Genomic DNA, 26,589 nt, shown 5'->3' with positions numbered 1-26,589 from the left:
TCAAATTTAATGTGATCAGGATAATTAGTAAAAGCACAGACACAAGATTAATTCAGTATTCTATCGATCAACATTTATTATTACACTTAACTTAGAATAATATAAATGTGTATATATTTATTAGTCATATCCTGTTGATTGTAAATCTTTGACTGACCAAATCAACTTTCTTTGTTGCAACGGTTATACTCATAACTAGAATTGTTAAATATTAATCAAATTTATACAATTTATTAATCGATATTATTCTTCGTCCAAACTCGCGACACGCGTTTCTATTTAAACGAAGGTCAAAGTATTGTGACATTTTACTCAGAACTGCGAAAAAATTGTACAGCCGTGTTAACTGTGAACCGATAACGGTTGATAGACGAGGATGGTTTTTCCGAGTACTTAACTCACATCACATTGCTTACTTAATTACACCAGCTCTATGCGCCATAAATAGTATAATTTATTAATACAAAAACCTATTTCACTCAACTATTCTCTCTGTATTTACAGGCTTGACCCTTCAATCCTCGGACTGTCCAAATGGGTGCGTGGCTTGGAAACGTGTGGAACGGCATCGGGTACGAACGGGTTAAATTCATCCAGCAGAACAATCGGCTGAAGAATTTGCACTCAGTTTTACGGCCAAAGTCCAACACGTCTTCAACGATAACACGCAGATTTAGGAACTGCAATATCAAACAATGCACCGTCCATGCGTAGCTTTCTCGATTTCACCCGATAGTAAAATCTCATCGTTGACGTCATCCATGATCAATGTAAAAACTATACCCCTTAGGTTTCATTCTGACATGCACGCAAGACACTTTGCAGCGGTAGTGTTTGGTGAACCGCGAAAAGTACGAAATTATGTTAGGTGATTTGAAGAACTTTTCGCGGGGCCTTGACACTCATTGTGGAAATGTCACAGTACCACCACCGCTGGTCGCTGACTCCCTGATCGCGTTTATGTTCAGAGAAGCGACGTCACACTTCGTTCCGCGCACCAGCTCATTGATATCGGCAGCCTGGATCCGGAAGTTCGTTTCGTTCGGAGTCAGGGTTCCAACCATAACTCGCTGGAAGGACACCGTTATCACCCACAGCTGCTGATGTCCGTCGGACTCGGTGATAACCTGGAAACAGACAAGTCGTCACCGCTGCCTCACGCGTTGCACAGCATCCGAGATATTCCTATTACCTTGACTCCAGAGGGGAATTGCAGGGTGTCCGCATTCACGGCGATCCTCTCAATGAATTCATCGCCGTATTCATAGTTCCTGCTATTCCAGCAGCCGATCGCCAACTCGGAAAGCAGTCCGAAGTACATGACGCCGTTCTTGTCCATGGCTTCGGCCGCCGATTGGGTGCTCCGTTCGTTTTTAAAGGAGACGAAGGAGCGAGCAGCTCCGTCGGGATTCTCGTGGAAGAGAGAAAAGTTCCTGAAACCAGAGTACACCGGTCAGACCATCGGGTGTTCGTTCAAATTTGGCATTTCTCTTACCTTATAACCGAGGTCGCGACGTAGGACTCTACTCTACTCGCCAGCGAGTGGAAGTACAGGGTTCTGTCCTCGTTTGGCTTCAGAGGGCTCAGCGCCATCCCCAGAACGCCGTCCATCAGATCGAAGACTTCGCCCTTGATGGAGAACGTTCCGTAGTTCGGGTATGGGTAGAACAGGTTGTTGTTTATCCTCCAGCTTCGAGTTTTCTGGTGGTCGTACACTATCAGGCCGAACCCGGTCACATCGGCGACGTAGACAAAGGTGTTCTGACAAAACTGACCGCGCACGTCGACGACCGGGTTCACGAAGAGGGAGCTCTCCTTGACGTGGTCCTTTGGGAATCTGTAACGCGAGAGGAGCTGGTTCGTCTCGAGTGAGAAGACTAGCAGCTGTGGCGAGCATATTTGATTTTCCTCGATTTTCCCCGTGTCCATCACCCACAATCGCCCGCAACGGTCAATCTGCGGATGTAAAAGAAGATTGATACATTGGATATTGAATATTTCCACACAGAGTTGGATCTGCTGTTTCGTTTTCACGAATATCTCCATTTTAAACCAACATGTACGTCACCTGCATCCTCCAAACGCTGATCAAACCGTCGCAATCACCGGACCGGTGCCAATCCCAGCTTGGATAAGGTGCGATTACCGGATTGTCATGACTTGAAACAACGTTGGTTACGTAGCCCAAGGTTACCGGTACTCCTTGTTGGAATCGTGGTATCGATACGAAAATCCGGGATCCAGTTCTGTCTGTAAGTTTGATTTCAAGATTAATTCAAACGATGCTTAAAACCTGCAAGTCTATGGCAGCGTAAATAAAATCAGTGAATATTTTTATACAAGGAAAAGATGGAACGTGAGTATTAAAAATTCACCTTCCGACCGAACACCTTTTTTTCACTAGCATTATAAAACCGGTTTTTTATTGCATTACTGTAAAATAGCGAGATGAGTGCTGGTATAAATTCCGTCTAGTAGGCAGCAAACAAGAATCAACAACTATCTGGTGAACAAGAATTACTAAGTATAGGCTTTTCGTAACAAGCATTGCCCTTTGACGATGAGATAAGGTGAACACTATATGGTCATAAATGATGGCGTCTATCACGTGAACACCAATCGCATGAACGGGCTCGTCATACCATGTACCCCATACCGTGTTGTACGTGTACGCCCAATTGAAAACGTAATTTCCGCGGATTAAGCACACCCGGTATATTGGGTATACTCCTGAACCATCCTTGCAAGTCTTACCGAATCGTATGTACAATCGCGTGACCGATACCTCCACTTGTTTCCGCTAATTCTTTCTTCCTATTCTTCTTTTCGCACATCAATTCAAGGACACAGTGCGACCACAGTGAACTTTTGAAAACTTCTAACGCGTTAACTACTCGCTTGAACCGTCTCTCTTCAGACGGTGATAGCCGATTTCCAAGAGTCTCGGTGGACGGGAATTTAGGCGGAATCCACTGTGACGCATTGCTATCTCATTTCCTGTGTCCTTTTTCTCTAGGGTTCGAATCGTAGAATGTAGACGGTAAACTTACTGTTGCGATAAGTGTCAACGTCGATGGGCAGCGGTTTGCCAGGTATGAATTCGCCCAGCTCAATGGCAGTCTCTCTCGCCTGGGGAGTCGTAAAAGCGAACTCGAGGGCCTTCCAGGAGTAAATGCTTCGGAATTTGTTATTTGAAGAGTGGGCCCGGACCCCCGAGATAATGAGAATGACAAAGACCGCATGTGAGGCCACTCGCCTAAGGTCCATCATCGCTTCACCTGCGGAAAATACAGCGCAATTGAGTAATCAATGGTCAGTATACCGTAGCTCCGACAGTGCGTAGGTATCATAGTCGTAGTTCCATACGTCCACGTTTACTAAATCACCTAATATACAGCAGTAGGAAAGTATAGTGTGTGCGAGTAATTATACGGCATATCGGGACGACGAGGAACGTCGTAATTTAGTTTCTACTTACATATTGTCTTACCTTGTTTTTCTCCCAATCGTAAATTTGAGACGTTGCCGAAATTAAAAAAGTTTTTATTCTTCAAATTAACGTGTAACAATCTGTAAAGAAAATTTTAACCTGAGTACACAATTCGACGATTGATTTCTTGCTTTTGTACAATTGTTCAGTTTATTATTACATATCTTTTCCGAAAGCAGAACGACTTTACGATACGATTTTATGAATATTATGAATCTGAACAGAATAAGAATGGTTTTTTTTAATCGATAACTAATGGCAACAGATGAAAAAATTCTAGTCTGAGATACTTAATCTTTTGACAGAGCCTATAATTCACAAAGGTTTTACACAAAGTGAGGTAGAATAATTTGGGGCGAACATAATGATCCCTAATGGCATAATGCTGTCGGTGTTCTTATATAAAGTCATTACCGAGATGAATTCCGGTAGAGTTTTAGGTGATCAGGTCACATTCGCTGTATCGCGACGTTATTCGAAAATTTGACATGCGACCTAGCTATGGAAGCTATGAATTACAGTAGGATATATCAAACGTCGGTATTATCAACTGAAGTTACATTAAAGTCTCGTAATATTGTAGCGTTGTTGACCTCGGTGGCTTGTTTTTTCCACCGAGAACGATATTTGAGTAGCTAAGTAAACAAAAAGCGTTGAAAAGATGAGAAAAATCGGCGAAGCTCGCAAATTTTTTAATCCTCGGTAGAATTTTTGATCTTCATCGGTTACGCAAGCGAAAATTCGAATTTCCAAGCGCATAAGCGTGAAGAAATAATTTTTTTCCAAAACTCAAGCGGGTGGGCTCTCGCATTGTTTACAATATTAATAGCGAAGCGAAGCGATGGCAGCTCAGTAAACGATGACAAACAAGTTGTGTAATGAGGCGTGGGAGACCGGTTTTTTGTTATATGCCAGGAAGCCGAGCTGCCAAAGAGGCTATCGCAACTGACTAAATATCGTAATACGTAAACGTTTCGATTCGTGTTTGGGAAGATAATAAGTTATCTGTGCAATTAAAAAATTGTGTTTACTTTTTTCGGAACATCGGAATTTGCCACTCGCAATGCAACATGGATTTTATCCGATTCCATAGAACTGGGGATTACTTTTAATCCGCTGCATATTCAGACGCGTTATCTATCACATGTGCAAACAATGAAGCAATTACTTTTGCGCAATTGGTGATATACCAGACGCTGCAATCATCCTGTTTGTTAGATGCGAAGAAGTACGGCACCCTACTGAAAATTTTTATCTATTAAATCGTAACGTGTTTTAAAAGAATTCAGCGGGTAATTTATTGTATGATTTGACTTGTAAATTCGATAAAATTATAAGAAATCACGTAATAAATTACAGACGCACGAATCATCTGATATACTAGATAAAAATTCATACACTTCACTGTACAGGCGATTGTATAATTTTTGATCTCGTATATCTAATGATTCGTGATTTTCTAATTTATTATGTGATTTTTTATATGTTTTATAGAATTTACAAAATAAATCATGTAATAAATTAGAGGCTGAATTCTTTTAAAATATTATATGATTTTACACATGAACATTTTCAGTAAGGCAAGATGGTGATTGATGCGTTAATTAATTAGACACGTTTTTAAACATTTCGTTTTGGGAGCTATTTTGGTAATGATCAAAGTGTTGACGATATTGCAAGGCTAGAGTTCAATTTGTGTGAAATTAGAACAAAATTAGCATACTCTGATCTCGAACTGATTTCGGTTATTCAAAACAGCATATTACCGTGATATGAGGAAATTGTAAAACAGTGTAATGAATGATTAATTCATCGCTGAGACGTAAACGAATTCGAATTCTGACCGAGATCTGTCTAATACCGGTTTAGATACACTTGCAAAAGCGTTGGAATATTTCGGTGATAAAACTGAAAATCATTTAATTATTACGAAATCAAAAAAGTTCACCGTTTAAATGACTATTCGATTATACGGTCGGTTAAACAATTCTACGTCTATACCGACGCTTACCGTAATCGTTAATTGGAATCAAGATTACGCGGCTACAGGCAAATTTTTGGGAAAAAAATTCGCACAAATACGGATGTCGATTTTTTACGAATAAGAAAGAACAAATTGTTCCAATGTTATTGCTGCAATCAATTGCGTTATAACGCAATCAAAGAATGATACATCACGTTTATCATTCAGTGGACTGGAATAACCACTTATTGCGAATAAGCAACTGCAGTAAAGAGGTCGTGATAATTTCTTTCGCGTAACTCATCGATAAGCGGATGGTACGAGTAGAAGTGTTGAAAATTACACGTAAACCCGAAATCGAACTTACGATTGGGAAATGCGAATTTCACTATAACGATGATGCCAATTGCACTGCGAAGAATTCCTGAAGCCGTCGAAAATCGCGGAGAACTTTACAACGTGCTAATGAAACACTTCTTATCAAGTCTACAGAACTGTTGTAAACAAAACTGGGTACTACTACTAGGCATAGGTATAATGTACTTCTTTTGCCGTAAACTTTCACCGGGACACGATATACCGATTTGGTTCTTTTTCCGCCGTAACAATGATTACTTTTCATGTCAATCCGTCGAACGTTCACTATCGGCAATTTATCGAGACTACGGCCTCACGTTTCTGCTACAATTCACGGTTCGTAATCTATGTTCGCTATTTTCCACAATCATTATTCTCAGATGCGGTGACGTGATGCTAACGCTTCAGCGGTCAATGCTTGACTGTGATTTTGCACGAAAAGCGAAACTCACTGACTCCCAACTCTGCGCTCGTAGTACCGCGGCACAATTAAACTCTGCAAGAGCGTCTCTACGCGACTACGAATGCTTTCCGGAAACTAGAAACCTCGGTATTCGAAACTACTTGACCGAAAATCGTGCGGCATCAAACTACGGCTCTGTCGACTTCGAGCCGCAGTCGATCACTCAAAATTTCTCTCGCTCGCTTACGAGGCCGCATTAACTGTACAAATAATTCGTCACCTGGATAGAAGACCGACACCCACTTTTTTTTATCGTTCAAAGAGGATTCCGAAAACTGCCACAGATTTTTAGAATACTGGTTTCACACCCTGTCGGGGCTTGCGATCGCCAAACAAGGATCAGGGGCGGAGTTTTGCGTACCGGAAATTCCGATGTCCAGCCCAGTCAGACGAAAATGCAAACCAACGACTCGAGGTCGTCGACGGTCTTCTCTCAGCGGACTCGGAAGCGTTACTGCAGAGTTTGTCTCTTTTCAAAGATTTTACGTATTACGCTTATATACTCATTCTCCCAGAGCCGCGTACAAAGATTGGATGCCTCTTTTTCACTCCGCCTCTGCGCGCGGCACGTGGAAACAGGTTGGAAGCACGATGGTTTATTTAGAGAGGGAAACGCGCCCCCACTGCCGGGGAATTTTGATGATATCATTGAAGCCTGATATTCTACATCCTCGTCCGAGGAAGAAGCGGGTGTGTGTAACCTGCTCTTGAACGAGCAGGGTTTTTCTCGAACGATGCGCTCTCGACCAGCGTCGATGATTTTCCTCGACTGTAAATTTTCGCCGAGGTGTAAGTCTTAGTTACGGCCATTTTCTCGGACACGCTGTCATTCGGCGTGTCTTCCGTGAAGTATGCAATTTTTCCGTGCGGGAAGGTCGTCAACTTGTCGCGCTTTCCCCTACCTGTAATATACCTATAGCATAAGGCGAGGAATTCGAACAACGAAGTGTGATAGGAATAAATAGCGAACGATTCTTTTTGCGGTCACAGATAATTTTCACAACCGCGTCCAGAGACTGCCAAGTGTCGAAAGTTTGCCGAGCGATGACCTTTGATCTTGTGATCTTCTTTCCATTATTAGAAATGACGGAGTTTAATTTAACCTACCGTCATAAAGTTTATCGTAGCTTGATGTTAAATTTACGAGCTGATATTTTTTTCCTCGTCTCTTTCGATAATCGACCATTTTGTAGTTATCTCACGTAAGCAAGTCTGCGGACACGCTTATGGAATTTCCCGGGGCCTCCGCTCGTTGCTGCAGTCGCTCCTTGGAGAGTTTTACAATTGTTAAAGCAGACCAACGGCGCATATTGGACTCTGGCAATATCCCGGGACGATGCATAATATTAACTCATCAAATCCCGACAGTTGAAATTTTTCAACGAATCCAATAGGCATCTCAGCACGATATCCAACCGCTTTAGCGGAGCGAAAAGGCAAAAGAATATTCAATGTTTGGGTCATTCGTTGGGAAAAAAGAAATTGCCTATTTTCTACCTTTGGCACATTGGATGTAATTTCTCAGCAATTATATTGTTTTGTTTCAATATTTGCTAAGATCTTCGCACACTATTCTAGTATATTTGTCTACGACCTCACGATTTCTCATGAATTAGCTAAACTAACGAACTACGACCAATCAGAAACCGGATATCGTTATTTGACGTTCTTCATCCATGCATATTCGACCGTGAAATTGGAGGTAAGCCATCTTTCAAAAATAAATGTTCCTGTGCAACGCAATCACGCATTCGCTGCGTAAATTACAGATGCTATGGAGCAAATTCAGGACAAGTCGAAGGAAACAAACAACGGTGAATTATATAACTCATGAAATATGACACGCAGTTCGGAACGGATCATAGTTCAAAAGAAATGGGTCAGAGGTACAGTGGGATGGGTAACGATACGATGGCCAATGGTCACGCTCTGAATCTTTGCAGTCTCTGAATACCGCGAAGCCTGTGCCATTATCTCTCTGTGCCCACTTGCCTAAAGGGGCATAAATTATTAGCAAACCCGTACTGATAGCCATATCGTGTTAATAACGTTATTGAGAAAGAGAACTGCCGCTGCAGCCGCTATATAGTAAGACAAAAGTACGAAATTTACTCGTGGGCAATACGGCGATTAGTGCGCAATTCTTGGAAATACTAGGTAACTCGGAGAAAACTGTCTCAATAATTCACGAGCGTTCCATTATTCCGATTTCAATTCATACCGGTTGCTGTTAGTTCACAGAGAAAAATTGAACAAATTAATGCAAACATCACCTGTATTAGGTGTACACCTATGTCGACAGTCCTCGTAATAACAGAGTAAATATTTTCCCGTGCGTCGTTTCGAAGCGGAGTGAAATATCTGGGAAATTTAAGTAGGACAGGGCCTTGCTACTCTTTGTTTCACTCTTCTTTTGCATCGTCATTTTTCGTTGCCTCTCGGTTCATAAATGATAGCGTATACTCGCCTCCACTTGCCCGTAAATCCTGTGCGAATTGTATATTGCACAGAAAAGCGTGTAATTTGCAATTTTTATCGATGCGATACGTATCGGTTTTATTTAGGCCAAGCGTTGACATTCGCGGCAATTGCACGCTGTTCGAGTCTTTGTTCATCATTCGGCTATTCGGCATTTTCATTTGATGCAAAGCAGCGCTACGTAAAAACCGACACACGCCTTTACGATACGCGTGCTCAGTTGCATACAATAAGGCGTTGGTTATCCATCCATTGTTTATAAAAAAAACTTGCAACATATTGCGTTATAAGTACGGAAAAAGCAATGCGGTCTAATTACCTTCCTATTAAACGCTTACATTTTTTTTTCACTCTGAGAAAATCTACTAACCTCGACGTAAAGATGTTTTTCATTATCGTTCAGGCAATTAAAGCAGGCAATCTCGCGTGGTTAACAAAAGGTATTCGTTATTATACTCTCAAAGATTTACATCGAGTCACAAAGTCTGAAATTTGCATATAAATGTGACAGTCGATGGTTGCTCCTTTCTTTTGAGTTTTATTTTTTCTATTTATTTATTATTTTTCTTTTTTGCGGCAAGGACCGATGCACCGACGCTAGTCGTATTGCGTCATTGAGCGGAAAATGTGACCGCAAATTGTGGCATAACTAAATTGATATGGGAGAAAAAAAGGAAAGGAACAGATAACGTGCGATGAGTTTACATCACTGAGTAAACAAATTTATTTGATTGTATAAAATACACTGTGAGTATAAAATACGACACAGCGTTTCGTTTTGGTCGTGTTTCTGAGCTACGAAGTGGTATAATATGTGCGTATTTACGGTTCGTGGAATTTGCCCGCGATGCAAAAAATTCATTTACGTAGCTCTTGCATCACGTGAAATTTATTGTTTCTTTTTTCCCTCTGTTTCTTTCTCGTGGCGAACTATATACAAGACATTGCAAAGCTGTGCTATGCATTGAGACAGTCGATAATTCCGAGATATTTTCAAACAGATCGAAACAACATGCAACGCTTCACACGTAGGGTTAAATAATTTTCTTCCGAATAAGCACAGTTTGAAATGAAAATGAACATAAGTTTTCTTCTTTTTTAAACTATTTGTTTCTTCAAAGGTATATCGATACAATTCCTGTTGCGGGCTAAGCATAATTATTTATCGCCGTGCGAGTATTATTTCTACAGTAACTAAATCTCGTTACGTGAGATTTCTCGAGCATGATGAAAAAAAACTTGCTTACGTCGCTAAACAACGTTATACGATTTTTACCCGAACATGGTTATTTGAGTTAAAACGGTTCTTCAATGATATGATATCTGCTTATCGCGTCCCATACCTATACTTAGAAGCCGAGTGTATTGTTGTAAACGTGGTGTCCAAAGACGGGATTTATCTGCCTGTATCCACCGGCCGGAAAGGCAACGAGCGGCGATTCCTCTTCGCTGCGGATTCTCATTATGCGTACGTTGATATCTCGCGGGTCAACTTCCTTCTTGAAGAACTTTTGGAAACGCGATGAAAGCGCCCAAATGTTACCTCCGTCACGGTCCACCCATCTCACTTCCGCAACGAACTGAAGCAGCTCAGGACTGTACGCCAGTATTCTGTGAGAAGTAGAAGCAAAGTCGAATTAACCTGAATCGCTTAGGTTTCGGGATCTGAGATTCAACGAATCTCAGAGAAAAAACTGAAATGCAATGGAAATGGTTTGGTCTTACAAGAAAGGCATCCGAGGTCGATCTTTCCGATTTGATTTCTTTTGCAATATGTTACAGTAGACTAAAAACTGCGCGACACGTGTTTTTTTTCATTTGCCATTAAACACTTTAATAGGGTGAAACCACCCTCCGAAGTAAGGCGTATCAAGGGTGATTTGGCACTTTTACCCACAAGAAAATAATATACCTTAACCAATCCAACTGTAAAAGTTTTCTTATAACGAGCAATGAAAGATTTAATATTCTCAATTAAAAGGGAACAAAAAAAAAGCAGCACTCGATCGTTAAATACCGTCATGGTTTTCGTGTGGAACTAATAACTCACCGTTGTTTATTCGAGTGCGGTTGCCAAGCGGCGATTGCGGTTTCGGTCAGCGGTGAGAAGAGAATCGTGTCGTCTCTAGGGTCAAGACCCAATCCCATACCCTGACTCGATTTCCTACCAACCAATGTAACCGGTAGTTGTTCACCGAATGCTGGAGCTCCAGCCTGCAGAGCGGAAGTCGGCACGCTGAAGAGACGATCCGTTGCCAATGGCTGGAAGTACACGGTTCCCTGTCGCGGCGAGAAAGCCATACCGACGATTCCGTCCAAGAGCTCGAATGTATCCCCGCCGATCTGGGGGAGAAAGACACGGTGATTGCAAGAACGGAAGCAATGCTGTTATTCGAACGAAAAACCGGTCTTCGTACTAAAATCACATGCGCGCGGCTTAATTTTAATGCAAGAAAACCCATCACAGTCTACCGTAGTAACAGCTTGATGTTTCGATAATCGACGTTGCAAGTGGTAGCTTTTATCAGCGGATTGAATAGAGTGTTTCTTTATATTACAGTAGGCACTTTCGACTCGAATAATACTGACGGGCATTTGTCAATAAATTATACTCGAAGTCGTTTTCTATACCTGATACATGGTGTGATCGGGATCCGGATACATGGAGGCGTGCGACACTCTCCAACTCCTGTCCGTAGCTGCGTCGTAAACGACAATTCCTGGAGATGATGAAATCAGAGTAGGTATTAGTCTCACTCAAGTTCTCCGTCGTACTCTAATTATCATCTATTGAAAAATTGTTTGTCAAGAGGGTGATCGGCAATTTTCATGTGCTTTTTATGATTAATTAATCATCATACCCGGGGCTGTGGTATCGGGCATGTAGACAAAGACGTCATCGCAAGTCGTTGCCGCGTTGTCGTCTATCACAAGATTAGTAAGGAGTGAATTTAGCCTCAGTACCTAAAAGTAAACGGTGACGGTAAGATCGGTCGCGCCCTTGTCCAGTGGTTAGAAAGTAGGTGTAGACGGATTGTTGCCTACACGCGTGTTGCAGGATTCTCTACGTACTACGGCATAAATTTAAAAACAACGTAGTAACCGTACGTGGTCAAGTGTAAGCGATCCTTTCAGCGCTGTCGACTTGCGGGCACGTGCGATTCCGTGCAAACAAATATATACTCAAAGAGAAAGTAGCGGTCGGCTTACCTCACGAGGAAACTGGAAGGTCCGAATAACCTGATCGGTCTGCAGATCAAAGACCACAATTTTCGGGGGACAGACGGAGGTGAAGTCATCGATGGAGGTCATCACCCCACTGTCGACGACCCAAAGCCTGTTGCACTTGTCAGCTCGAATCCTGTAGACCGAGGTCAACCCGGAGCAGTTGACATCGCCGCGTCCAGCGGTGTGCCAGTCCCAGGAAGGATAAGCCTGGATATCGAAAAAAAAAAACAAAGTTGAGGACTTGTCAAATTTTCCCTGCTTTATCGGGCAACGCTTGCCCTACCTGGAGCTGAGGACTGCTGCCTGGTGGGATGTCCCGTGGGATGAAACTCAGGGTCGCCGGAATTCCTGCTCGTAGTCTCGGGGTGGCGATGAATATGCGGTGCCAGGCGATCTCGATCCCCGTTGGCACCACGTTCTCGGGACGGAAGTTATCCAGGAAACCTCGGTCGTACGGCAGCGCGAAGTCCATAAGAGGCCACTGCGCTATCACTTCCAGTTGATCAGCCGCCGAGCTCAGCGACACCAGGACGCCGAAGAAGGCGATGGCCGGAAGCATCCTGCTCGTTTCAGTGGTAAGGAGACGTTAGGTTTTTGAAAATACTCCGTATAGTCGATGTCAAGATCAAGACGATGAAATTTTTACGGCTTTACGTTTGAATCCATCTTTCCTCAAGAAAGCGCTGACTATGATGAATATAAATTGTTTAGAACTGTTCTTTGAAGTAGCCTCGCAATCTCCTGCAGCACGATCTGTGAAATGATGAATTTCGGAAATCGAAATCAATATGGCAAGAAACCTCACGTTAGCCTCGAAGGGTTGTATCGCGGTTTCGCGGCGTTGCGGCAACGGCTCGAGGTATGTAGGTTCCTGCAAAATTCCTCGAACGTCCAATTTACTTGCACAAGGAGAGAAAGGGATTTACGCTCGTTAAACCAGTCCACCAGCTCTTTAGAGTGGCCCTTGTCGTTGCCGTTACAGTTTCCGTAGTGAACCGTACGAAGGCTTGAATACCTGTGTCAGTATTCTGCGGAGGCCAAGACGGCGTAACTTCGAGTAAACGAGTTTACTCACGATCGGTCGTAAATACAAATTTCCTTACGCACAAGAGGACAGCTTGACACAATTACCGTAACCGGAAACTGTCAATCGATAGTTTCTTGTTGCCAATCCACGTCGACATATTATTATATTTTCAAGCTGTGTTCAAACTTGTTTCAGTTCCATGCGTAAATCAAACCATCCGTGTGTACTTCGTTTCGCATGAGTAACATTTATTTGCTTTTAAAGCATCGCTGTAATCGCAAACTGGTGCTTAATAGTTTACCGTGCCCAAGACATGTTATATTATCCAGTTTGATATGATAACCTTTATTCAATGATGTGCATTAACCTAGTCTATTGGATCTAACTCATTCGTCCTACAGGATAAAATTTCACAGGCATGCAACAGCTACGCATGGTTTATATTTATCATTGTCTAGAATCACAATGGCATCAGGTATAATTGTGCCGTTTGTAAATATCCTGCAGAACGTTAAACAGCTACCGTTTGTGCCAAATACTAACAATGGCGTTATTCAAAGAACAATACCGCCGCTTATCTATCGGTGCGATCATCGCAGTGATTGTGTAGTGTGATTCTTGGCGACAAATGAGGTGGTGGGTTGAAAAATGAAAGATCAAGAGTTACTCTTTTTTCTTACACATATTCCCTAGCCACTGGCAATCACGGATCATGCTCCAGCTCCTTAACGATACCTTGCCATACCAGGCTAACCAACGATACCGACAATGTTACGCAAATCAGCGTGAGAATTTTGCCAGCGATCAATCAGGCGTATCAACGCATCGGCAAATCGTCCCCAAACTTTATCTACGATCGTTGTTCTCAAATCCGTTTTTCTCGTTTATTTGCAATTTATGCTCGTTGCATATCTGCATTCGAGAAGTGAATGCAAACTGAGCAGACAGAAAGACGTACAGGAAGGAAAAAAAAACTATCCCATTTGCTGGCTGGTATCGCTTGACTGAATACGGATTCAGTCTGAACAGTATAAAACCAGCGACAATTGCCGTGCACAAGAACCACGCACTTCGATTCATCGACCAACATTTGCAGACACGTTCACCCTTAGCCACAATTTTTCGTTGGAATATTCTCACGTCCATCGACCAGCGGCACAACGACTTACCTCATATTCGGCTAGACGGAACAGGCTGACGGCTTCTTCAAAGGATCTGAGGAACTTGGGACACCGTCGACTTTAGGCACTACGGATCGGTGGCCAGGACTCGATCAACTAGACGCGCCGATTCTTCCGCAGTGTGGAACAAGTACCGCCGTCAAGTGATAGAACGGCTTCGTGGGGGCGAATGGGCCAGTAAGAACCAAGACCTGGTCCGATATCCAGGTATACCGTACTTACCTCGATGCAAATCTCCCCCGTCTCCCGAGACGGAGACACATTTGCTCGCGAGGTGAGGGCTACTGCGTAATCGCGTTACGGTGGTGTTACACCTCTACCTTTCGATAGATACACACATCGAAACCACACAGTAACAGCGCTCACACTCCGTGCTCCACTCCCACCAATCGGCTATTATGCGAGGGCTGGGTGTGTCGCGTTCCGAGGTGCAGGAACAAGTACGCCTCCTTTTTCGATTTTGCGTTCTCCTTGCTTGTTTCAACATTTTTACGTGCCCAAAAGTGAGGCTTCGATTCGACACTTTAAAATGGTCCCGCATGCGAACCTCGACAAGCGTTTGGCATTCAACCTGAGGCACCAATTGCGAGTTTGCGAGCTTCCAGAATCGCGGGACGGTGAGTATTCCTGTGAAAACCATTCGTGCCGCATGTCTAAGGCTAGTCCGTGATCTTAGATTCAGGCGGTCTGTACTTTCGCTCGTAGATTTATGAACCACACATCCTGGACGTTGTTTGCGGAACTCTGATCAACGGCCTTGCTATTGTCAGAGAGAACGACCCAGGCGAGATACGATACTCCCATACCAATGAAATTTCCCTGTTGTCCGTGCCTCTGATGATCGCTTTATGCAATGACCCTACAGAAACACTCGTCGGCTAATCACTGTTGGGTCATCGTGTCTGAGGAATCGCGGGCATGCCTAAGCGAGACCGGCTCGTTGTGTTGCGATACAATTGAGGTAAAGGTCACGCGAAAGAATGAAAGGCGGGGCTCGACGAGTACGTGGCTGTAGCATTCTCGTTGTTACGACGCTCGGAAGAAACAAAATGGGAAATAGGTCCAATTTCTCGCTGGCCGCTGTTACATTGTGCGTAATACGTGTAATTATTTTTTACAACCACGCGAGTTGTTACGTTTAATCCGACGTTCAAAAGCTGCGCCTTCCACTCGCTCGGGAAGTTATCGCATGAATTCCAACGGACTCGCCGCGTCCTGTGCTACGAATTCATACGCCTTTATCAGGTCGGCGTGATATTTTAAAAATTTCGCAATCGCGTTTTCGACAAGTAACGAAAGGCGTGCGACTGCAAAATAGAACGAGGCGAGAACGAAGATATATTGCACCTAAATAAACGTCCGTGGCATTTCGATAAAGATACACAACCGTCAAGATTTGGTGTCAGTCAAGCTGCGGTTGACTTTGAATTCTCTGTCTCTCCGATGCCGACTAAACACCAATTAATTTCCGCGTTTGCTTTTCTTTTTCAACGCAATAAGGCATTCCTGGTCCCCACTTCTAGCTCTTAGACAATTCGGATCCGCGGGCATTCTAGACTCGTACATACAGCCAAGCCTTCCGGCAGGGACAGTGGTTTCGATCAATGGCGGATATACGTGCATGCGGCGATCGTTTCGTTGTGCAGACCGATAATTGAAGCGGCGATGCCCTTGGCATCGGCCGCGTTGAAAGTTGGTGCCAAGTTTTTTCGCCGTTCTTGTGAAAACGGAACCAAACTGATCTCCGCCGATTGGTACCACCCACAAATTTCAAGGCCATGACTTGCGGCCAGCCGAAGTCGCGATCGGAATTCGGAGGGCGGGGTATTTTTCACCGGAGAAAGTTGATGACCGTATTTAACGCGATTTTCCAGCTTAGCGCTTCGGCATTCGCATGCAATGTTGTTGACCACGCACTGAACATTTTCACTCAACGAAAAAATTAATCTTATTTATTAAAATGTAATCGTATTTGCAACTAAAACTGATCCCAGATTACTGTACCTACATTTTATCGACAACCACACCTCCTACAAGTACCTTGATTCCAGTTAATAACAGTCCTCAGGATCTTGATTGGTGTCTACAATGTTACTCTGATCCAGTTCCCGTAATGGTTAAACGGTGAAACAAATTTTTCAATCCTTTTTCCACGGAATGTTATCAGATACTTGAATCATTCTGTCGCCCTCACGGAGAAGAAACCTCAACTCGAGTGTAATATATAATGTTAAATTCCCATAAAAAAAGATCAGGGTTCGAATTTACACCCGAAGTTGAGGTTTTTATTTTATGCGAGTGCAGTTTACAACGTTTGGAGAAAACTTCTGCTTTTTGCTAAGTTATTTTTTTATTCTTCTCGAAGCAAAACATGTAAACGAACGAATCGATTGCAACTTGCTCTTAATGATCACGTCCGAGGGTTGGTCTGATGAGATTGTAGCTGTCTACTAATTAGTATTATATCCATGCTTGGCCCGTAATGATAAATAACAACATATAGTGGCTGAGCCGGAGCAGTTTGCTGGTTAATATGGTGCAAGGATACGTGCACACTTTTTATCGTAAGCCTCGTTGACCACGCATTTGTATGTATTCGTATCGCCTGAGGCGTTAGTGCGAGTAAAATGAACGAGTTACTCGCGAGGGTTTCAGAAACAAGTCCCGCTGTCTATATCACGTTGCAGGCGCCATTTGCTGCGGTTCCGAACTCGAGATTGTATCTTGGAAATGCTTTTCTACAACATATAATTAATTTGCCATAAAATTTATGAAGTAATAACATGTTACTACGGCCAGTTATCATAAATTCATGTAGAAGTCATGTGATATTTAATACAGTGTCGACATCATAATCACGTTACGTAGCAAATTTTAATAACAATAAATTATTATTCACCTCTCATACGTTGTACAGCGAATTCCGTTTTTCCGGAATTTTCTCCGACTCGTGTTACATACATATGCTTGCAAAGTGTTCGAGTTTGAAAACAATATGCCGCACAATGCGTCGAAACTCTCTCTTTCATTCCTTGTCAGCAAAACTAACAAGTGGACAGTAGCGTGTGTTCGACGTATGGTTCACTGAATTTGCGGCCAAAGAATAATCGCAAGGGTGAATCTTGTATACGCATGTTAAATAAGGCGTTCAGAGTGAAAACAGATTGCGTCATTACTCTAATTATTTTTCCGTTATATTTATTTTTCTATGCACGTAGAAAGTCCATTTTAACTTATCTCTGACCCGAGAATCTCGGTTTCAACAAAACTTTATACGTAACATCTTTTTCCTTTACTTCGCATCGTCGTAATGATAAAAAATAAAATAATGAAATTGCGCAGTCAGCCAAAAGCGTCAGGAAAGTTCGGACTTTTACTCAGTAATTTTTTTTTTCACCGAATATTTTCAAGAAACAATGTACACCGGAAAATAAGCGTGTAAAATATTCGGCATCAATTATTTACTCCAATTATACATACTCGCGCAATATATATCGGACGTAAAATTACAAATTAACCCCCATCATAGAGATTGGGAATTGAATCTTGACGACAAGTTGAATGGGTCAAGGGTGTGACGCAGATTGAATTTCGTTAGGGAGAAAAACAAAATATATCCGTATTCTTGTATTCATATGTATATTTATTGTATGTACAAGACTCGCTGGAATTCTGATCGCGACTTGAAATAATTATTCGGCGAACAAGAATTCGTACAAAGCGGCTTCTTCGACCTATCGCAAAATTGCAAAAAATTGTCCAACTTTTCGGGGCCTTCGACGAGCTGTGCGTACTTCGGGTGGTGGAGGGAGGGCAGGATCAGGACGAGCGAAGTCAAGACAATTCCAGGAGCGCTACATCGGCTCAACTGCAGGCTTGCATTATGGTGAGAGCTTGATTGGCGCCGCAGCCAACGGTGCCCTGGATGAAGTCGGGGAAGTTTGACTCAAGGACGCGCATGCGGCCGCGTTTGTAGTCGACGACCACCTGGGTGGCGAGAAGGCAGCTCGAGCCCTGGTAAACAAGCTGGAAGTTCTCCTGCTTGAAGCAGTGCGCTGTGTCCCATCTGTAGACCTCGGAGCGGCCTTCGTACCTGAAGAAGATGGCCGCGCCGCCGTCGGTACCGAGGATCACGAGGGTCGCGGGCTTCGGTCCGAGGTCGTGGACCTTTCCGGACGCCGATCCCTTCCGCAGGTACTCCGTCCTTATCGTGAACATCCTCGAGCTGCTCAGGTAGGTGAACACGAGGCAGCTGCTACCGTCGGACCGACGGACGAGCGCCAGGTACAAGACGTCGCGACGCGCCGCCCCCGACGTAACGGCCGCAGGAAGCACGACGCGGTAGCCTCTGCCAGCCGTCACGTCGTAAACGAGGATGGCCCGCATCGCCGCGTCCGAAACGTAGAGGGTTATCCGTCCGTCGGATGAGTAATCGACGACGAGGTATTGCAGACGAGAAGAGGAGCAGGCAAGGCCGCTGAGGTCTATGGTCTTGACGATCTGCGAAGGGAAAAAAGACACGGAGGGATAACTTCAAGAACGCGAAGAGGATGACGTCGGGGAAAGGTTCGCCTTCTTTATTTTTTCCTCCCAACTTCCTCACCTTGCCGGTTTTCACGTTAATGGCCACGACCTTGGGCGGGCATCTGTACACCGGCTCCTCGAGGGTCATAACCACGCCTGTGTCGAGGACCCATAGGATGTCCTGGGGGTCGAGGAAGAGGTCCACCGCGTTCTGGAAGGCGCTGCAGGTTCCCTCTTCCTGCATCGACCAGCACGGGAAGGCGGTGAGGGTTGCGGAGCAGCCTTTGCTCCTCAGTGAGACCTTGGCCACGGTCACCGGAACGCCGGACTTGTACCTGAGAGAAGCGCGAGGAGATGAGAGATGACCCGGATACATGACCTTACGGTTAATTCGATTTCGCTTCGTTACCTTGGCAGTACCAGGAAGGCTTCGTCCCTGTAGATTTGGGCTCGGGTCGCGATCACGTGCTTTGTGTTGTAGCGGCCGCTGTTCTTGAAGATGCTCTTGGTCGTCGAACAAGGCCATTCGAAGGAGCCGCCGGTCCACTGGACGCTCTTCACTTCCACCCCGCGGTTGCAATCGTAGGCCGTTGTTACGGCGGCGAGGGCGAACGCCACCGCTAATAATCGCAGCATTTTGGACTCGGCGTTCTTCTTTTTTCTCAAAATTTTTTGTAATTTCTGTTACTTTTTTCCGATCCCTTTCTTACAGATATATATACATATATATATACGCGTATGTATATATATATATATTTATTACCGATGAGAGTTTGCCGCGAGACTGAGAGACAGACTGAGCGCCGAAAGGTTACGCCACATATATATACACAAACACATTCTGCCACCGATGCCGTACTCTTGCGAAATATTTTTTAAATAATTATTACAAACAGAAAACATTCTGCACGCGTCGACGCTGCTCACTGTATTCGGCACTCACCGCGAGCATCCCGATTCCGTTGTTATTCGCGATTTTTTTTACCGTCGGCCAAGTAGAAAATGATCGTTTTGTAAAATATATATTGTACGTACTCAAAGGAAAACGAAAAAGAAGAAAAAAAAAGTAGACACGAATGCTCGACGCAGGAAATAGAGCAAGCTCAAATTCGAGCTGGACTCGCATTGTCAAAATTTTTCTGCCCCGCAGTGGAAAAAATTATTCTGTTGAGCTTGAAAACCTTTTTTTAGGAAATGGATTTACAATACAATTCACGTATTGGAGAAGCATATTTTCTGCGAACAATCGATCTCAACTTTAGCACAATCTACGGAGAGTATCTCCGATTTCTTTAAACCGTATCGTTTTACCGAACTTTCTCTTACATCTTTAATCGTCAAACATCGAAAGTCGTGTTACGATTGTATCTAGCGGTAATTTGATACTGCGACTTTCGCTACTGATTTAATTTTCGAACCTGATGGGACAGATTGTATTTCTTTTCATCTTCGATGAAAAAGCCACAAAACATAAGTAGGAAGGCTACGACAATTAATATTTTATACATCTTGTGGTGAAATCCAACGTGGTGCACACATGAAAAAAATGTTACGCAGATCTTACATCTGTCGTGCTGAATATATGGGTTGCTGTATATTTAACTCTAAAAAAAGTACCGTTCGTATATTCACCGCAGGAGATGTAAAATCTGCAATATTTTTCTTTCCGTGCAGCTTTTCGAAATGTGATCATGGCCTGAAGAGAAATAGGATTTTGAGGGTGAAGCGCGGAAAATTTTCGATTCTTTCATTCGAGTGACAAGCTTGGGAAATTGATTGATAATCGATACGAGACGATGAGTCGGGATTATCGGAAAGTTTCGCAATCGGTGGAGAGCCGACGAAACAAAGAAGAAGAGCGATTCCCTTCCTGGATCTCTTCCTGTTTTGCGATCTTATTTGTCAACGAATTTTGTAGTTTTTACAAACACGGATGAGAATGGCACGAATACTTCCGCCAGAGTCTGACGTTGCAGCGCGAGAAAATAACGCAACGAAAGACTGAATGAAAATAATTATCACTGTCGTAAAATCGAGGCAACCGCGTCGTGCAAAGTTCGTAATTCCTTGTCGCAAGGCCGGGTTTCAACACCCAAAACAATAAAAACAGCCTCGCTGAAAATCGTATAATAAGAAAAACAGTAAACAAATCAAACGGTGTCCAAGCATCGACTATATATAACCCCGACGAAGGAATTTCACATGTACTTCGGTCGTTTCAGCTCCACATATTATTCGGTAAGTAACTCCGGCCCATCGATTTTCTCCTCGGGGCCGTTTAATCTGACTCGCTTCGTTCCCCTCGGCAGATCCAATACAGGATGAACCGATTCCTCCTGGGCGCGCTCTGCGCGTTCGTCATCTCCGTCGGCTGCGCCTCCGCCTCGATGTCCTGCGACAAGCAGCTGCTCCCTGACCTGACCTACAGCCTGTCGGGTCAGAACCTGGCCTGGCCCTGCGCCAGCACGAGGACCATCTACGAGACGAACGGCCGCTACGTGCCAAAGAACATCATCGCCACCCGGATTCAGATATACAAGGACGAGGTCTTCGTCGCTCAGCCACGGTTCAAGGTCGGCGTTCCGTTCACCCTCGGCGTCGTCTCGCTGAAGAACAAGGGCTGCGCAGCTACGATCACGCCATTCCCGTGCTGGTCGATGCAGGAGGAGGGCAACTGCGGTGCGATCCAGAGCGCCGTCGACGTCTTCCTGGACGCCCAGGACATCCTCTGGGTTCTGGACGCCGGAATCGTCTACACCCTCGAGTCCCAGCCGGTGCGAAGGTGCGCGCCGAAGGTCCTCGGCATCAACGTCAAGACCGGAAAGGTCGTCAAGGTAGTCGACCTCAGCACCCTCGTCTCCGCGGCCTCCAGGCTGCAGTACCTCGCCGTCGACCTCGCCGAGGACGGGCGCATTTTCCTCTACATATCCGACGCCGCCACTCGCGCCATCATCGTCTTCGACGTCCTCGCGAACCGCGGATTCCGCGTCGTTTTACCCAAGGCTGTCACCCTCGGATGCGCGAGACGCGATGTGCTCTACCTCGCCCTTGCAAGAAAGTCCTGCGGCGCCACTGTTCTCTACTTCACTTACCTGAGCTCCAGTAGAATGTTCAGCATCAAGACTGTTCATCTTCGCAAGGGATCCACCAACGGTGCCGTGGTTGACGTCGGCGTCAAGAACGCGAAGATTGTTCTTCTTGGTACCGACGGAGGCGCGGCGCTCTTCTTCAGGAACAAGGGTGAGTTCGGTATTTCTTCAAGGATATAAACCAACTCGCAATCGGATCAGTCGCCAAGCGAACATTCGATTGATAACAGATCATTCTGATTCGTTGTTTAATAACTGCGGGTTTAATGGCATGAAAAATGTCGATTTCAACTTAGACCGATGAAAATCAACTCAATTACTATTTTCTACGAGTCAAAATCGCGTCCGGCCATGGTTATCGGTTCCAATTTTGGGCTTGGTCTGTACATCGTTAGCGGAGAACGTCGATGAAATGAAATTACTACAATTTTGGATCGTAACCGATTTCTCGAACAAACGATTCGGGGTCAAATGAACAAAACTGCTAGGCAATTTTCGATCGAGCAACGCTCGCAATCATTCGGCAAATACTCTTACATACGAATTGGTTATCAACGACTGTTGCCATGCACGCACTCGTTACGTGCCTAGTCTAGCTGGTAAAAATAAACGTATCGCTTTATATTGTCCTATATAAGATTTTGCGCAACTTAGAGATCGAGGAATTTAAATTGGTCTTATTTACAGGCGAGTCGGATATCTACATGTGGAACACGGACACCTGCTTCAAGAGCGACAATTTCCTCCTGGTACAAAAGGGCGGCGAATGTCGCCTTGCCACCGGCGTCGTTCCCGGATACAAGAGGCTGATGTGGGTCATCGAGAGCAACTTCCAGGACTTCATTCAAAACACGATAGGCTGCGCCGGTGCATCCGTGGTCATTCATCCCCTGGTTAAGTCGTGCGATGACTAAATTTCACAAAACCGCGGACACATCCCGGACAAAATAACGAAACGAATCATTCAAGATCGGATCGAACGATTCGGCCCGCTGAAATGATCTAAAAACTTCTGTTACGTATAACTGTATTTTTTCTAGTTTTGCTTTCTCGCCCTCCCTTCTACCGATTTACCGTCGCTATCTTTCCGTTTCGTAATATATGCGTATAGAAATAGTAAAGTTTAGCTTGACATGTTCAACGTGATATTCTAGTCAAATTTCATGCTTCGGCCAATTTCGTTATCGATTAAATTCAAAATCTTTTAATACATACGTGTCTGTAGTTAAATTGCAATTTCTTAACACGACGTTGAGTGACGGATACAAGACGCAAGTAGACCAGTGCCGAAACTTGTCATACCGAGGAAAGAATAATCCGATTATTAATGAAACAGTTTATCAAAGTCCGCGAGTCCAGGCAAGATGAATAGATTGGTTCTTTGTCGTCCATTGGGTGAACTATTAGGGCCAGTTTATTCGACGTCAACAATTTTACAGTTGTTGATTATGATAGCAATAATAAAAAAATTAATGCACTAATTTGAGCGACACTTTGTTCCCCATTATTTTCATTCCATATTTTTTGAATTTTATCTCCGAAATATTCTTCTTTTGTTTAATTTTGTCAATACTACCCCGAGTCTGTTGTATGTATAATTATGAGTTCCACCCCAATAACCATCCGTACGCGTGTCATTATAATTGATGAGCGTAAAATTCTGTACTCATAGTCGCATGGTATAACTTTCACCTAATTGAGTACCGGTCTCACGGTCGGTAATAATATATAACTTATATGTATACGTAGAGATAATATACAGACGTACAGAATCTGATCTCGTTTGTATCAACATCACACAGGTAGCGCAGTGTTTCGAATTGAGTAATAATCGTATGGGTGTAATATACATACATGATCCACGTATCGCACAGCGATCGTGGCAAGCGATACATAATACGGAGCAAACGTTGCACTGCGTAAATACAAACCAATATTTTAATATCGATCACGCGATTGCCGTTGCAGGCCAAATAAGCCTACGGACAAACGAAGTTTGCCTTGACTGCGGGCCTTTCATAAAAGAATGCGTTCAAGAATAATTGACATGCTGTCAAATTTGACATTAACAGTTCGCCAAAAAAAGATTTGATACTAAGCAGCGAAATCGGTGGACTTCGGACGAATAAATTATGTCTCAGGTTACCGTGCGGGCAAATATAATAGCCGTAAACTTTACTGAAGCTTACAAAACGAACGGTTTGTATTTGTAAACTTTTATCGTACGTTTTTTAATCGATTTGCGATTTTTCCAGCCTACGGAATCCTTCGAGTCCCTCGGTTCTCGCAGGGGATGTCTTTCGTTGACAACAGCCCAGACGTTCTTCTGGGAATCCAGGGCGTAGTCGGTTATGCTCGGGATGGTTTCAGACTGAAGCTGGATCCTGTGTCCCTCCGCCTGATCGCAGATCCGGTAAAGAGAAGGAAAAGATAAAGCCGTTAAAGCCCTGCGAGACCCGCAGTCATCCAGGTAATCGACCATCAATCGAGTATCAGCTATGGCGATCAAAACTAACGACTTCCGAATCACTCAAAGGTGTGATTATCAATATTATGCGATTAGTTATTATTCCATTAGCAAGTAAAGTGAACCGATTGATGGACGATGTGTGTAATTACACAGCATGCAGCTGATGATGACGGCTTTAAAACGCGTTCAATCATACGACACACTTTCGAAACGACACTTAATTAACGCGGACAAACTTGCCTCTAACTTTTGCCTAGAATCCCATCTCACGCTTGCGATTTCCGTCATCAGGAAGTAGTGCAGACCACCTCGAAGGTCGCAGATCAGTCCGGACGACGGACCCATCTTCGATCCGATCCACTTGACGGAAATTCCGCTCAGCGATTCCTGCAAACCAGTTTTACTTTTGTGTTTTTCACCACCGGAAATCATTATTCACACGATTACGATGCTTCTGCGAGGGCACTCACGTTTTTCATCAGAACAGATGGGGGCACTCCTCCGTTGCGAATGCTGTCCAGGTCCATGCTGAACAAATCGTCTGACCCATATCCGGTCAAATACATTGTGGGACTCTTTCGGGAAATCGCCAAGTCAGTGCTGAATATTTTAGGGATGTCAGATTGACTCGACAGTTTCAATCTCCACCAGGTCCTCTCGGCTGAGCAGGCGCATGCAAAAAACCAAAGATTTTCCGTGTAGTGAATACAACGTTCTGTCGGACTCGAGATAAAACAGATTTTGAGAGCTTCTTGCAGCCTTGGAAAGACTTGAAAAGATGTTCTGTAATTGCGGGTGACAATTGATCCAATATCGAAAAGCCACTTTCCACTTCCTGCAAGACCACGTATAGATTTAATAGTTCGTAACAAATGCTCACCGAGACTGTAAACGATTATGCTTTGGTCTCCGGGGTCACTGACGTAGGCTTGAAACCCGCGTTGACCAACGACTGGGTCCACAACGAGGCACTTCAAATCCCGAGACGGAATGTTCTGCAGTTTTGTTTCGGTTACCTGAATCCAGAAGCGTCTCAAATCAGTGCACAAGATACGATCGTCGTAAAAAATTGCCCGATACTAGCTGGCGAATATGATTATCATTTTCGCACCTTTTCGTTTCTTCGTAAATCAAAAACGACAATCTTCGCGGAACACCGATGGCTGCGTGTGGGTGCATCTAGGATCCAAAGCCTTCCTCTGACGTCAGAGTCTAATCCGGTTACAGACTGTAGATCCTGGCAATCGCCTTCCTGTTGGGATTTCGAATCCGGAAACGGAAGCAAGTCAGCAGTCACCGCTGCTAGTTGCAATGGATTTCCAAACTCCGGCCAGGTAGCTTCGAGCAGCGTGAATTGCACCTTGGTCGCTTTGTCCCACCTGTTTGTATAACGATTAACACATTGAGTTGCGTTTTTTTTCGTCAGGCGAACGGATCAAGCATTCGGAAACGTGAGTACTTAAATAGGATTCCGATAGTTCGATGATTCTTTACAACACATTCATTGATATGACAAGCAGATCGCGGCACTTTTGTCAGCGAATTCATTCGACGCCTCGCCGCAATTGATGGTAATCGTAAGATACGGTTTTCTTCTTACACAATGACTCGTAGAAAATGTATAACTAATTCTGAACCTGGGTACCGCGAAGTAAGCCTTGTTCCTCCATACGGTGAACCTCCATATCGGAACGTTGTGAGGAAGTCCGACGGTTGAAAAATTCCAGGCCAAGGCTTCTAGGATCACAGAGCATGGATCGAAGATTGGAAGAAGAATCGTTGTCAAGATTAAATTACTTAGAATTGGCATTTTCGGCGGTAACGTTGGAGGAAGACTAGATTAATGAGCCAACCGACTCTCTTCCATCGTGCCTGGTTATTATTTGCTGATATCAGCGCGGTGTTGTCTGTCATAAATTGTGCTGCGGTTGTACTAAATATTCATGTATCGAATAAGTACACCCGGATAAGACGAGAATCCATGTTCATATATTCTATTCACCGAGTCACCGACCGCTTGAATTCTATTTTGCAATCGGTTTGCCTGTAATATCGTTATAATTGCATTACAAATAACTTGCCGCCTGTGAGTATCAGATTTTATTCTTTACAGGTGAAATTTTTTAGACATGTATTTTAATCTCGAGTATCAATAATTCAACAGCTGTTTAAGCGGATTCCGACGTGTATAGTTTACGCATGCACGTCGTGTAACGATTAAATTAATTGATCAGGTTTCTCGAGCGGTAAAACGCAATAAAAGAAATTCTCAGTATTTCGTCTCGTGAGAACATTATAACGGTATCAAAATTATTCAAA

General features: G+C 43.9%; 5 protein-coding genes across 8 annotated transcripts; 1 reads left to right on the top strand and 4 right to left on the bottom strand.

Annotated features, from left to right (window-relative positions):
• Positions 1-51: 51 nt before the first annotated feature.
• On the bottom strand, positions 52-6,781 carry LOC124175336 (protein yellow-like). 4 transcript variants are annotated; one of them, XM_046555460.1, is made up of 7 exons: positions 6,635-6,776; positions 3,491-3,570; positions 3,051-3,278; positions 2,069-2,250; positions 1,496-1,956; positions 1,193-1,433; positions 52-1,127 (listed from the first exon to the last, which is right to left on the bottom strand). In XM_046555460.1, exons 3-7 carry the CDS (start codon positions 3,268-3,270, stop codon positions 903-905), a joined length of 1,329 nt encoding a protein of 442 aa, XP_046411416.1. In that variant the 5' UTR covers positions 3,271-3,278; positions 3,491-3,570; positions 6,635-6,776; the 3' UTR covers positions 52-902. The 4 variants fall into 4 exon arrangements, with proteins under 4 accessions (XP_046411416.1, XP_046411415.1, XP_046411414.1 ...); XM_046555459.1 differs by lacking the exon at positions 3,491-3,570 and having other exon boundaries at positions 6,635-6,781; XM_046555458.1 differs by lacking the exons at positions 3,491-3,570; positions 6,635-6,776 and adding an exon at positions 6,069-6,265.
• A 2,656-nt stretch (positions 6,782-9,437) lies between these two features.
• Positions 9,438-14,463, bottom strand: LOC124175314 (protein yellow-like). The gene is made up of 7 exons (XM_046555421.1): positions 14,176-14,463; positions 12,263-12,539; positions 11,962-12,186; positions 11,613-11,715; positions 11,383-11,471; positions 10,802-11,094; positions 9,438-10,362 (listed from the first exon to the last, which is right to left on the bottom strand). The coding sequence occupies exons 1-7, from the start codon at positions 14,178-14,180 to the stop codon at positions 10,101-10,103; spliced, it is 1,254 nt and encodes a 417-aa protein (XP_046411377.1). The 5' UTR covers positions 14,181-14,463; the 3' UTR covers positions 9,438-10,100.
• Positions 14,464-17,814: 3,351 nt separating this feature from the next.
• LOC124175317 (major royal jelly protein 1) lies at positions 17,815-19,500 on the bottom strand. Its single transcript, XM_046555425.1, has 3 exons — positions 19,121-19,500; positions 18,791-19,046; positions 17,815-18,687 (listed from the first exon to the last, which is right to left on the bottom strand). The coding sequence occupies exons 1-3, from the start codon at positions 19,345-19,347 to the stop codon at positions 18,052-18,054; spliced, it is 1,119 nt and encodes a 372-aa protein (XP_046411381.1). The 5' UTR covers positions 19,348-19,500; the 3' UTR covers positions 17,815-18,051.
• Positions 19,501-20,830: 1,330 nt separating this feature from the next.
• On the top strand, positions 20,831-22,748 carry LOC124175315 (major royal jelly protein 1-like). Its single transcript, XM_046555422.1, has 3 exons — positions 20,831-20,949; positions 21,021-21,951; positions 22,488-22,748. The coding sequence occupies exons 1-3, from the start codon at positions 20,914-20,916 to the stop codon at positions 22,712-22,714; spliced, it is 1,194 nt and encodes a 397-aa protein (XP_046411378.1). The 5' UTR covers positions 20,831-20,913; the 3' UTR covers positions 22,715-22,748.
• Positions 22,749-23,020: 272 nt separating this feature from the next.
• LOC124175316 (protein yellow-like) lies at positions 23,021-26,302 on the bottom strand. The gene is made up of 6 exons (XM_046555424.1): positions 25,908-26,302; positions 25,382-25,649; positions 25,151-25,286; positions 24,741-24,931; positions 24,511-24,657; positions 23,021-24,198 (listed from the first exon to the last, which is right to left on the bottom strand). Exons 1-6 carry the CDS (start codon positions 26,078-26,080, stop codon positions 23,986-23,988), a joined length of 1,128 nt encoding a protein of 375 aa, XP_046411380.1. The 5' UTR covers positions 26,081-26,302; the 3' UTR covers positions 23,021-23,985.
• Positions 26,303-26,589: the final 287 nt, after the last annotated feature.

This window comes from Neodiprion fabricii, chromosome 2 (genome assembly GCF_021155785.1).
Source record: "Neodiprion fabricii isolate iyNeoFabr1 chromosome 2, iyNeoFabr1.1, whole genome shotgun sequence".
Lineage (NCBI taxonomy): Eukaryota > Metazoa > Arthropoda > Insecta > Hymenoptera > Diprionidae > Neodiprion > Neodiprion fabricii.
The sequence above is the reverse complement of the archived record's forward strand: the minus strand, read 5'-3'. Positions and strand labels throughout refer to the sequence as shown.

Excerpts from the sequence above, each read along its gene's own strand:
- LOC124175316 (XM_046555424.1), bottom strand. The coding sequence starts at position 26,080 with ATGCCAATTCTAAGTAATTTAATCTTGACAACGATTCTTCTTCCAATC. Across the intron at positions 24,932-25,150 it reads CATAATCGTTTACAGTCTCG|CCGAGAGGACCTGGTGGAGA; the intron begins GTGAGCATTTGT and ends GCGCCTGCTCAG. Across the intron at positions 24,199-24,510 it reads ATTCTAGGCAAAAGTTAGAG|GCGGAGGGACACAGGATCCA; the intron begins GCAAGTTTGTCC and ends ATCTGCGATCAG.
- LOC124175314 (XM_046555421.1), bottom strand. Across the intron at positions 11,716-11,961 it reads CCTTCCAGTTTCCTCGTGAG|GTACTGAGGCTAAATTCACT; the intron begins GTAAGCCGACCG and ends GTTTACTTTTAG. Across the intron at positions 10,363-10,801 it reads CCGCACTCGAATAAACAACG|AATACTGGCGTACAGTCCTG; the intron begins GTGAGTTATTAG and ends TACTTCTCACAG.
- LOC124175336 (XM_046555458.1), bottom strand. Across the intron at positions 1,957-2,068 it reads TCAGCGTTTGGAGGATGCAG|ATTGACCGTTGCGGGCGATT; the intron begins GTGACGTACATG and ends TTACATCCGCAG. Across the intron at positions 1,434-1,495 it reads GTCGCGACCTCGGTTATAAG|GAACTTTTCTCTCTTCCACG; the intron begins GTAAGAGAAATG and ends CTCTGGTTTCAG.
- LOC124175317 (XM_046555425.1), bottom strand. The coding sequence starts at position 19,347 with ATGCTGCGATTATTAGCGGTGGCGTTCGCCCTCGCCGCCGTAACAACG. Across the intron at positions 19,047-19,120 it reads GCCTTCCTGGTACTGCCAAG|GTACAAGTCCGGCGTTCCGG; the intron begins GTAACGAAGCGA and ends CGCTTCTCTCAG. Across the intron at positions 18,688-18,790 it reads TTAACGTGAAAACCGGCAAG|ATCGTCAAGACCATAGACCT; the intron begins GTGAGGAAGTTG and ends TTCCCTTCGCAG.
- LOC124175315 (XM_046555422.1), top strand. The coding sequence starts at position 20,914 with ATGTACTTCGGTCGTTTCAGCTCCACATATTATTCG. Across the intron at positions 20,950-21,020 it reads TCAGCTCCACATATTATTCG|ATCCAATACAGGATGAACCG; the intron begins GTAAGTAACTCC and ends TCCCCTCGGCAG. Across the intron at positions 21,952-22,487 it reads GCTCTTCTTCAGGAACAAGG|GCGAGTCGGATATCTACATG; the intron begins GTGAGTTCGGTA and ends TCTTATTTACAG.